The sequence below is a fragment of the Mycetomoellerius zeteki genome, unplaced genomic scaffold (assembly GCF_001594055.1).
Source record: "Mycetomoellerius zeteki isolate Tzet28-1 unplaced genomic scaffold, Tzet1.0 scaffold206, whole genome shotgun sequence".
Classification (NCBI taxonomy): Eukaryota; Metazoa; Arthropoda; class Insecta; order Hymenoptera; family Formicidae; genus Mycetomoellerius; species Mycetomoellerius zeteki.
The window spans coordinates 922460-933172 of record NW_017257021.1 but is presented as its reverse complement, the minus strand read 5'-3'; the positions used below and the strand labels follow the sequence as shown (position 1 = coordinate 933172).

At 30.1% G+C, this 10713-nt stretch overlaps 2 protein-coding genes across 3 annotated transcripts; both read right to left on the bottom strand.

The window, feature by feature from the left end:
- Positions 1-762: 762 nt before the first annotated feature.
- LOC108722508 (pescadillo homolog) lies at positions 763-3330 on the bottom strand. The gene is made up of 8 exons (XM_018447656.1): positions 3190-3330; positions 2826-3059; positions 2259-2766; positions 2027-2166; positions 1684-1943; positions 1416-1603; positions 1133-1335; positions 763-1047 (listed from the first exon to the last, which is right to left on the bottom strand). The coding sequence occupies exons 1-8, from the start codon at positions 3211-3213 to the stop codon at positions 787-789; spliced, it is 1818 nt and encodes a 605-aa protein (XP_018303158.1). The 5' UTR covers positions 3214-3330; the 3' UTR covers positions 763-786.
- A 420-nt stretch (positions 3331-3750) lies between these two features.
- Positions 3751-8903, bottom strand: pelo (pelota mRNA surveillance and ribosome rescue factor). 2 transcript variants are annotated; one of them, XM_018447649.1, is made up of 12 exons: positions 8829-8903; positions 8557-8736; positions 8315-8483; positions 6119-6176; positions 5932-6024; positions 5685-5835; positions 5014-5127; positions 4808-4948; positions 4504-4726; positions 4220-4412; positions 4018-4124; positions 3751-3883 (listed from the first exon to the last, which is right to left on the bottom strand). In XM_018447649.1, exons 1-12 carry the CDS (start codon positions 8901-8903, stop codon positions 3786-3788), a joined length of 1602 nt encoding a protein of 533 aa, XP_018303151.1. In that variant the 3' UTR covers positions 3751-3785. The 2 variants fall into 2 exon arrangements, with proteins under 2 accessions (XP_018303151.1, XP_018303150.1); XM_018447648.1 differs by lacking the exons at positions 8315-8483; positions 8557-8736; positions 8829-8903 and adding an exon at positions 6441-6609.
- Between the last annotated feature and the right edge of the window lie 1810 nt (positions 8904-10713).

Here is a 10713-nt window from a genome sequence, read left to right as displayed (position 1 = left end):
AACCTTCCACTCTGCAGTTCCTCAAGATCAACGTACGACCTCTACCGCGTTCGTGGGAGATCGACCAGACGCAAAGGAATTTTTATAGAGGCATGGCGCAATAGGAGACTATAGGCGAGATATAATCGCGAAAAAATAAACGGTATTAGAAGAAAAAAAGATTTATCAAGCTCGGATTGCAGCATATTCAAAAATTCAAGATCTAATAAAAAACACTGGAAAGAAATTAAATTTTAAATAAATCATTTAAATGTCAGAATTATAATAATCAATTCGATTTCGAATTTCAACGATCTCTGCGATTGCACGTACACGGATAAACAGCAGTCGCAATCCGACTCATATATGTAGAAAGTTTTGCGTGGGCCAATGTGCGTGGGTGGACTGGCCTTCAAAGTCCTTCGCTGAAAAAGACCAGGATCGCTAAGCGCGTAGGCTTCCGGTGGGAGGATTAAATAAAAAGCATCTGCCATTATACATAACTGTATCTATCGATTTACGGAGAAACTAATCTCATATGAACGTCTCTGCATCCTGTAAACTGTAATTATTCAATATATATTACACCTGCAGAATACCTTATAGCTGATGTATATAAAAAAATATATATGCGGAAAAATATACATTCAAATGGAAAAGTTTAATGTACTACTTGCAGATATTACATGAAATAACCGTAGCACATTAAATAAAATATACATTATAACATGTCTTATTCTTATATTCATTATCAAATAGGGGAAATGGGAAGAATATATTTTATTATAAATTTAATCCGTTCCTATTTTATTTGTTAGATTTGTTCCTATTTGCTTTTCTTTGCTCTTTTCGCTTCTCTTTCTCTTTAGCATCGTGGACACGCCTCTTCTTTCGCAAGAGCCAGATTTCTTTAGCTCTTTCTTCTCGACCTTTCATCATACTCTGGTACAATTTACGGTGTTTCTTTTTAATCATCTTTTCTCTGAGACGGTACTCCTGCTTCTCCAGTCGGGCTTTCTCCCATGGAATTTCTTTCATGATCTCACCAGTCTGTACCTTCATCTTCTTCTGCAAGTTTATAAATATTGATAACAAAAATCAATTTTCTTTAGATTATTTCAAGAGATAATATAAAAAACTGTAATAACAAAACCTTTTGTAACTGAGCTTGTTTCTTCATTTTCTCTTTCTCTTTTTCTGTAGCAATCCGTACATCATTATCGTCATCTTCTTCTTCCTCTTCCATTTCCTCATCGCTTCCTGAACTCAAATCGTTCTCAGTTTCAATTTTCTCTTCTTTATTCTTGTTTTTATCTTCTTTTTCTTCTTCTTCTTCATCTTCTGAATCTGCTTCCACTAATCGAGATCAAAAATATAAATTAAATAGAGAATTTTATGTATAACTTCAATATACTCATCCAAAATCAAAGTCATACAATTGTTTAGTTTATAATCAGGATCCATGAGAGCACGCTCTTCTGGAGGAATGTATGTTTGATCTTGTCGACCTTCTGTAAATGGTGAGAGATGAGGAGGAAGTACAGCACCCATTAAGTATTTTTCTATAGGCAATAATTCTCTTGCGTTCACACTGTCAAAAACCCACTGTGGCTGTACATAATATCTATAAATAAAAATTATATTAATAATTCAGAAATGTTATATACACAAAAATAATAAATTAATATAAAACAGATATAGTACCTCGATATATATTGTTTAATCATGCTTGGTCTATCTACAATCTGATGAGTTATTGTTTCGTCATTCTCATCAAAAGTAGCTCCGACGAAGAGTAACTTATCCCAAGATACTTCTCCGCCAAAGCAACGTAAAATAAATACTAAAGGCTCTCTAGGAACCTCTCTATTAATAAAAATTTTTATGCCTTTGAATAAATTTTTCAGTTTCCCTATTTTTTCAGCTTCTGCCTTAGCAGCTTCTATCTTGGCAGCGTCTGTCTCCTAAAAAGCATAATCAATAATGTATTAGATTTTATATGTATAAAATTACCGAATATAAAATTAATGAAACATTTTAAACTTACATTTGAAAATTGATCTATTTCAATATTGTCATCCTCAATTGTTGGAACTGAAGAATCCAAATTGACTAACAAAACATTCAATGCACTTATTCTCTCCGAGACATATGTTTTTTCATCAACTAGCACTTTATCAATATTTTCTGTATAATAAAATATTTAATTTTATATTTGAATGAAGTTTCATATTTCAAATAATAATATATCAATAATTTACGTTAATAATCTTACTCACCAGAATTTGTCAATTTGGGAGGATAATGTAAATTCAAAGTATGATACAATCTGTAATTTACAAAACCAAGCATTACAATGTAAAATTCTACAAATGTAGACATGACCTTAAAGTCAACCTCGTTCTTTGCTTGAGGTTCGAAACAAAAGTGATGCGGCACTATCCAAGTTATTGTTTGCCCTTTTATCTCTGCCTGATAGTAATATCCTTTAATGGATACAAATACTTTTCGCAGTGCTTTGGCAGCGATGACAGCATGAAGAAATTCAATTGTTAATCTCCTACACAGTAATGACTGATCTCTCGGTATATGAGGCAATGACGGAAATGTACTGAATAAAAAGCAGAGAGTTAAACAATCATCTAAATCACGCAATGCATCTATGAATGTTGGATAACGCTCCTTAACTATATGATCTATCTTTAATGTAGGATGGTTACTCAAATATCTCTTTACTTTGGCGAAATCTTTCATTGCCTTTGCTCGTCCAATTTTTCTATTAAAAATCTGAAAATAAATATTTATATAGCACAATATAAATATTTGATTCCAATAAGTTGTTATACCTTATAATCTCTTAATTTCCATATGATTGGTTCGTGCATCAAAAATTGAATATCCTTTTTGTGATATAAGGTTTTAATGCCGGGTTCACCTTTCTGTGCTCTTTTACGGTTGCGTGGCTCTCTTGGGTATATGCCTTTCAATATACATAACTTACGAAAATCATTTAGTGTTAATTGTAATTTTCTAAGAGCAGCTCTCCTCGTCATAAACTGTGCTCCCTCACCACTCTGATACTGTAAATTTTGAAAATATCGACTTTAATTCTTAAGAATGTCGTTCCATTGGATTTCCGTAAAAATTTTAGCATAACCTTGTCTACTCATAATGAGATGTATTATATGAAAGATTTAAAAATCCACTCACTTTCTTTTTACCTATTACAACCATCGTGATGCGTTTTGTATTTAATACCTAAATATTAAAAAAATACGCGCCGACACATGCAAAATACACAAGAAATTAAACACACCCCACGTGCAAAATGCTCCAACTCTCGTAAAGAGTTGAGACTTTTTCCTATTACCGTCGAAATCGCCCGTACATTACCGCCAGTACATCCATTTTCCGTTTGAGAACTACATGACTACGTCTATTTTCTGACACTGTCGATAAAATTGTATCGTCGAAAATGTATGTGGTTCGTGTCTGTACTACGTCCACAGGATAAAAGCATGCCGACTTCCCTCCACACGACATTTTGTTCACACGATATATATACATCATATATGTGCATAATTTCTGTTTCAATACTTATACACCGAAATAGCAATACGTACAAGCGATTTTAGGGCACGAAGTATCTTTAAAAATGGAATTTCTTTAAATTACAACGTAATTTAAATTAAAATGCAAAACTTCTACGCTTGGAAAATAAATAAAAAAATTACTTTTTCTTTTTATTAGTAATGATATTTTTAACTGCGCACAGCACAAATATATACAAAATTGTTATCATGATTCTAATCTTCTTCTGAGTCGCTATCATCCTCGCTTTCGTCTTCCAGTTCCGGCATGGGAAAACGTAATAAAGCTGCTACCCCAGTTAATTGATCTAATTCTGAAAAGAAAATCATAATTTTATTTTAATACAAATAAATTTATTAGGACACAATAAATAAGTTTTTTTATTAAGCACTTTACTTTTAAAATTTCAGCTGAATCATTTGTATCGTTTATATATATAAGACTTACGTTCACCCGAAACATGTAGACTCGAAAATATTTTGACGTCACCACCCGAGTCTTTCACGTTTTCAACCAGCTCAACATATTCCTTTCTCTGTGCTATGTCTTGACATCTGAACAGATTTGACAAAAGTACAAGAGAAATATTATAAAATAAAATTAATTATAAAATTAATATTGCAACAAGTAACAAGATTAAGAAAATCACCTGAATAATTTATCTGATATAAGCAGAGTTTCTACTGCTTGAGCAGCACTGGCTTTTTCAACATGTTTCTTGCCATAAAATGCTCTAGCAGGATCCATTTGAAGAGTATTGTAAAATACCTCTAAAGCCCTTACTTCTCCTGTTGCTTTGGTATCAGAAATTCGAGAAACTACAGCAGGATCAGCTAGAACCTCTGTTACAACGATGAATTAGAATAAATATAAAGATAATGACACTTTTCAAATATTATGTTCATTCAGATTTCATAGATATCTATACAGTACCTTTTAATGAATGTTTAAAACCCGAACTAGAGTGAACTAGCAAAAATTTACTTTTATTATCTAAAATAATTTTATTATCAGATTTGACAGCTTGTTGTATCATATAGTCCATAAATTGATCTTTCACAAAACCAGGACTAGCAAGGATAACACATTTCACTAGATCGAAATTGATGTGCCTTAATATGCCTTGCATAATACTCTCGTAAAAACGTGTCAAACCCTAAATATATATCAAATTAGCAATTTCGTTTAGGTTCATCCATACAAAACATTGTTTATGTTGACATAACGTTTCTCAAACCTTTTCGTGTTGTGATACGTTTCCTTTCCTTTTCCTTGGTATAACTTGATCAATTTTCACACGGACTATTGTCATGTTGGAAGTTATCAAACAAATTTGTGCTATGCCTTCTTGCATAATAGCAGCGGCTACATCAGCATTCTAAAACAAAACAAAAGAGAGCATTATAATTAAATATATAATCTTTGTTTTGAAAAAGCATTAACCTGTGCAGGGTCGCATGCAGTATCAACTCTTTCCAAAGAAATAGAATCCCATTTAGCTTTAGTAATACTAAATTTCCGATTTTGTTCAACATCCAATGTATGATATGCTCCTGTCTGTAAAATAAAAAAGCAATATAATTATAAATAATTATCTGTTATTAATTTAGTATTTAAAGCGATAATTGGTGTTAAGTATGCATACAAATAAGTATATAAAAGAATAAAATAAGATCCCATCATTGAAACTATTATTTTGGATAATCCAAAATGCATTTAAGAGAAACAATTCTTCTAATATAATGCTAATACAATACGAATACTTTAATAATGCAAATAATAATATCAATAAACATTTTCATTTAAAATTTAAAAAATAAACAATTTACAAGCTTAAACAATTGAAAAGCAAATACAAATATAACAGAGCTAAGCTGAATGAAATTGCTAATAAAATCTTTATGACTGTGTTCAAATACAAATACACAAAATAGATTATAAAAACATATAAACATCACATTTTAATCTACAGAAATCATCTTTAGTAAAGGAAAATTTTATTTCTTATAAAGATTAGAAGGATATTTATATATATGCGACTGTATTATTAACTTAAAATTTCAACCTTACACCGTACACCAAAGATGAAAATTTAATATCATCATTTAACTTACTTTAACATACTTATTTTCTTCCACGTTTCTACCTTTAAGTCGTAAAACACATGCTTGAGTATCAAAATCAATATTTTCTACACATATTGTTAAAGTAGTTCTGACTCTATAACTGTTAGAGCTACCAGTTGCCGATTCCATTTGCACTTTTCTAGAAAAAAGTGAAAAATAAAATTGACAAGATGATATTGATTAAAAGTAAATGAAATATGTATTATTATCTAAGAAATATAAAACTTGAATATACCTGAAAGTAGAACAGCTTACGAAGTCTCCTTCGCTAATGAGATTATAGGCATGCCACATATCCTCTGTATTTTCAGGGACAAGAGACACACGCCTAAAGATTACATTAAATTTTGTATTTAATCTGAAGATTATATTGGTACATCATAAAGATTATATTATATATCACATATAAAATATATATTTACCCTTCTCCATCCTTATCTACATTCCTTGATACTAGCTTCATTTTCAAGTTATTTTTGTCTTAAATATAAAAAAACATTTTATATAAACATAAAACATCATAAATGTAAGAATTTCATGAATTAAATTTAATATAAATGTGCATTTCCATAAAAAATTTATATCACATAAAAAAATATATATGACAAGAAATTTAACATGCCTCTGAAACTTATTAAGAAACAATATGATTATATATTGTGAAAGAACAGCAAACTCGTATAGGTTAAATCATAATATCTCATTTAAAAACATCGAGGAGTCAACATAAAGTCAAGAGTTTACCTTTACATTTATTGCACGATTATATCTTTAGGAACATTATTGAATTCGTGTTTTCTTTATTCGAAGCGTTGTACAACGAATTATGCCATATGTCAAACATGATACCTCTTGATACCTCTCGCTTTTCGATCGGCGATTATTCGCAACAATCGCAACCTTCCAAACCTTCGTAACGTAATTGGTAGATAATCTCAAATTTACCTTCTACAGATGGCGCTATTCGTATACTTGTATTTCATTTCAATATATGTATTTATTTTCTTGTTTCTTATTTGTATGCATGTATATATATATATATACACACACACACATACACATATATAATAATAATATAAATATATTAACTTATTATTAATAGTATTTTTTATAACAATTCATATTATTATATGTAATTTTTATCTCCTAAGTATTTACATAATATAAAGTTATATCGAGATATATGTATATTTGTGTAACAGATATTAATTTTTCTTTTATACATACATACAGTAAACTTAATGCATTAAAAAAATGGCATAAAATATTTTAGAAAAATTTCGCAAAACATTTTATTGCAAAATTTGAAATATTTCAAAAATTTTTTATGAAATATAATATATTTGAAATAAGTGTATCTAGGAAATCAGTTTTTGAAATATTCTTGTTCTCACAATATTTGTACAATATGTTTAAAATATTTTTATGAAGTATCATAACGCGATATTTTAAAATATTTCACAAATTATTATAAAATATTTCTGAAATATTTTAAAATATTTCAAAAAATGATTCACATAAATATTTCATACTGTGTGGGTAAGTTTTTGAAACTTTCATAATAGAAACTAGTAAATAATTAATCTGCCTTTCAGCTTAAAAAAAAAAAAGAAAACGGATCATATAGTTACGTTAAATTGATTCAACGTGAATAAATTAAAGATTAATTTCACATTACACAATAATATTAAAATAATTAAACTTTACAGACTCATTTAAACATTTTCGATAATTTCTCTTTTTGTATACTATCTTTTTCTTTAATAGCTACTGCAAATGCCTGTAACTCCTTTTCGACAGTATTGTGTAGAGAAGGCTCGATTTCAGCAGCTTTCTTTAAATCTTTAAGAGCATTTTTTTCGTCCCATGCACCAATGTATGCTTTACCTCTTCGATAAAGGGCCTTTATATTATCTGCAAATAAAAAGCAAACTTAATAGTATTTTAGTGATATTATTTTTACGTAACTTTACCTAACGTTGTCCTATATTTATTATATATACCTGGCTCTGTTTTTAGAACTGTTGTACAATGTTCAATAACAGAATAATACTCTTTATTTAACAGTTTACATTGTGCATAATTTAAAAGCAATGGTGTCTTCATTTGATTCAAAGTTAACCATTCTTCGTCATTTGGTTTTTCACTAAAATCAAAATCAGTTTATTTATACTATATAATATAACCATATATATTGTTTGTCTTATAGACTAATCTCTTTCAATTGCAATATATCTCTTCATAGGCAGAACTCACGCTAGCATGAGTTGTTCCAATATTCCAATAGCCTTTGCATATATTTCAGATGCGTTGTCATATTTTTTTTCTTTAAATAAAGCGTTTCCTTTTTCCTTCAAATGTGGAATACTTTCCAGTTTCTCATTTTCTGTCATTTGCCACGATTCTTTCTCGTATTCATTTGGCAATACCACTTTAATAAGTTCTGTAAAAAATACAAGTTTTTTTTTATTAGTCCTGCTGTTTTATAACATTTTAGGTTTGTTTAAAACTATATTTTTTATATTGTAAAAGAAGAGAAATAAATGTAGAAAATCATGAAAAGTGTAAAGACTTTTGCATTAAGTTTTAACAGAGTATACAATATTTTATATTTATACCTATTGTAAATTCCAGATCTTGAGGATATTTTATAAGTTCGTCCAAATCGGCATAACCAATACCTTCATTTTGAAGAGTAACACCACAGCAATGGTGATTACGTTTCTGCGACTGAGGCTTGCCAGCCTCTCTTAATGTCTTAGAGACAAAAGGATATGTAGTCACTAGCTAAAACAGGATTCATCATAAAAATATATTCTACATAAACACAAAATTGTAACAATAAATATTGCAAACATACACTTTTATGCACTTTGAAACAGGCAACTTCGTTCAATGCCATTTTTTGTATAATTACTTCCCATACTTCCAATTTAAATTTTTTCCCCAATATAAGTTCCATTGGATTTCCCATTTTCCTACTGTCATCTATCACTGTTTTGTCAAAATCGTATTTTGTAGTTCTAAAGTGAAAAATAACCTAAAATAAAATCAATTATAAATAATTGTTCATAACAAAGTTTATAAATAAATATCTTGTATAATTTAAAAAAAAACAACAGATATACATACCTTTGTTCCTGGTATATAATTAATGATTTCTGATCCAGCATGAAGAACAGTTTTCACAATATATTCGTCATTCATGATATTTATGTATTTAGATTCTATAATGAATATTTAAAAAATGAAATATTTTATTCTTAGCAGATACTTTCCGATATCTGATTATTAAGCAACAAAATGTTACAACTGTACTCGCACATTCTATGTCATCACAGCAATTTTAAGTAATAGTACATTATGTGAGAAAATAGATTCATAACCTCAATAATTTATTTAAAGAATACAATGTAACAATTCTTCAACCTTATCTATAAAGTAAATGATGATATATTTTTTTTTAAATGACTTACAATATTATTGTTGTCACTATGTTATAATCACGATTGTCAAGAAATATGATTAAACAAAACTTACGTACACAACGCGTTATCAGATTTGACATACAAATTGTACAAATGGCAGATATCCTTAGCTACCGAACAATTATTGGCTACGTTTACACCGTGCGCTTAGTTTGCGATCTAAACGATAGGTGTCTTTGTTTAATAAACAGGCTAAACAAGGACATCTATTGTATAGGCCGCGGCCTAAATGCACGGTGTAAACGTAGCCACTGGGTGCATTCAGTTAGAGTGGGTATAAAGAGAGTGAAGCCAATCCTGGTTCTCCTTCCTGATTGATTCCGCCATTTTACGATTAACTGTTAGTTAGAGGAAGACGACGTTAGAAAAAGAAAAGGTTAGGATGAGGAATTACGTCATAAATATTTGTCGTAAAATGGCGACTTCCGGTTAATTGGCTTCACTCTCCTTATACTCACTCTACATTCAGTGCTCAGTGAGCACTTGTATCTTATTGGCATATTCCGTTAGAACTAAAAATATAGACCAAATAGATACAAGGGATACATTCAGTATATTCATATTTTGATCGATACGCTTTTATGATGTATAATCATTATACATCATAAAAGCGTATCGATCAAAATAAGTTATAAAATCATTTAAATGTAAAGAGTGATTTTTTTATTTAAATGTAAACAGTCTGCTTGGTGGGGAGAGAGTGTGTGAGAAGAGGAGAGGTGTGCCGCGTAACGGCCCATGACTAGTATATTTCGTAACACACATGATGTAAGATTTAAACATATAGATGATTTGAGACCAGCTCGATTGTGTTATAGATAAATATACAGTTGATATCGCACATTTCTTTCAATTTCTTTACGATCATTGGGTGCATTCAGAAGCGACGACCACTCATTGAGTAAAAAAGGGATTAATCTTTGATTAATATAGGTCTGTTCGCGTTGCTTACACTTTTGGCACTCGACATCTTTGCTTTCTCTCTTTTCAAGGCCAAATATATATCTATCTCATTTTAAGTGCAAAAATATTTGGGGATTTCATGCAACGCGAACAGACCTTATGTTTATTTGTTATGTAAAATTACTGCTTATTATTTCTTTAATGCCGTGTTTGGGCCGTAAGATTATGGATGCGTTCCGAGTTACGTATGAAGCGCATGATGCATTATTTGTCCTTGTTCACCAAGAAGAATAAAACGATACATCACGCGCTTCATACGCAACTCGGAACGCACCCTATGTAGCGCTCAATGGCTACGTTTACACCGTGCATTTAGGCCTATATAATAGATGTCCTTGTTTATCCTGTAGGTTAAACAAAGACACTTATCGTATAGGTCGCGAACTAAGCGCACGGTGTAAACGTAGCCAGTGAGCGATGGAGCGACTTTTAATTACGCTCCACCGCTATATAACTTATATAATAAACTAATAAATAAGTAAGGAATATGATATTAAAGATTATCGATAATAGACAAGTTATTTTACATTACGAATTATAACAAATAAATATATTAATCACAGATT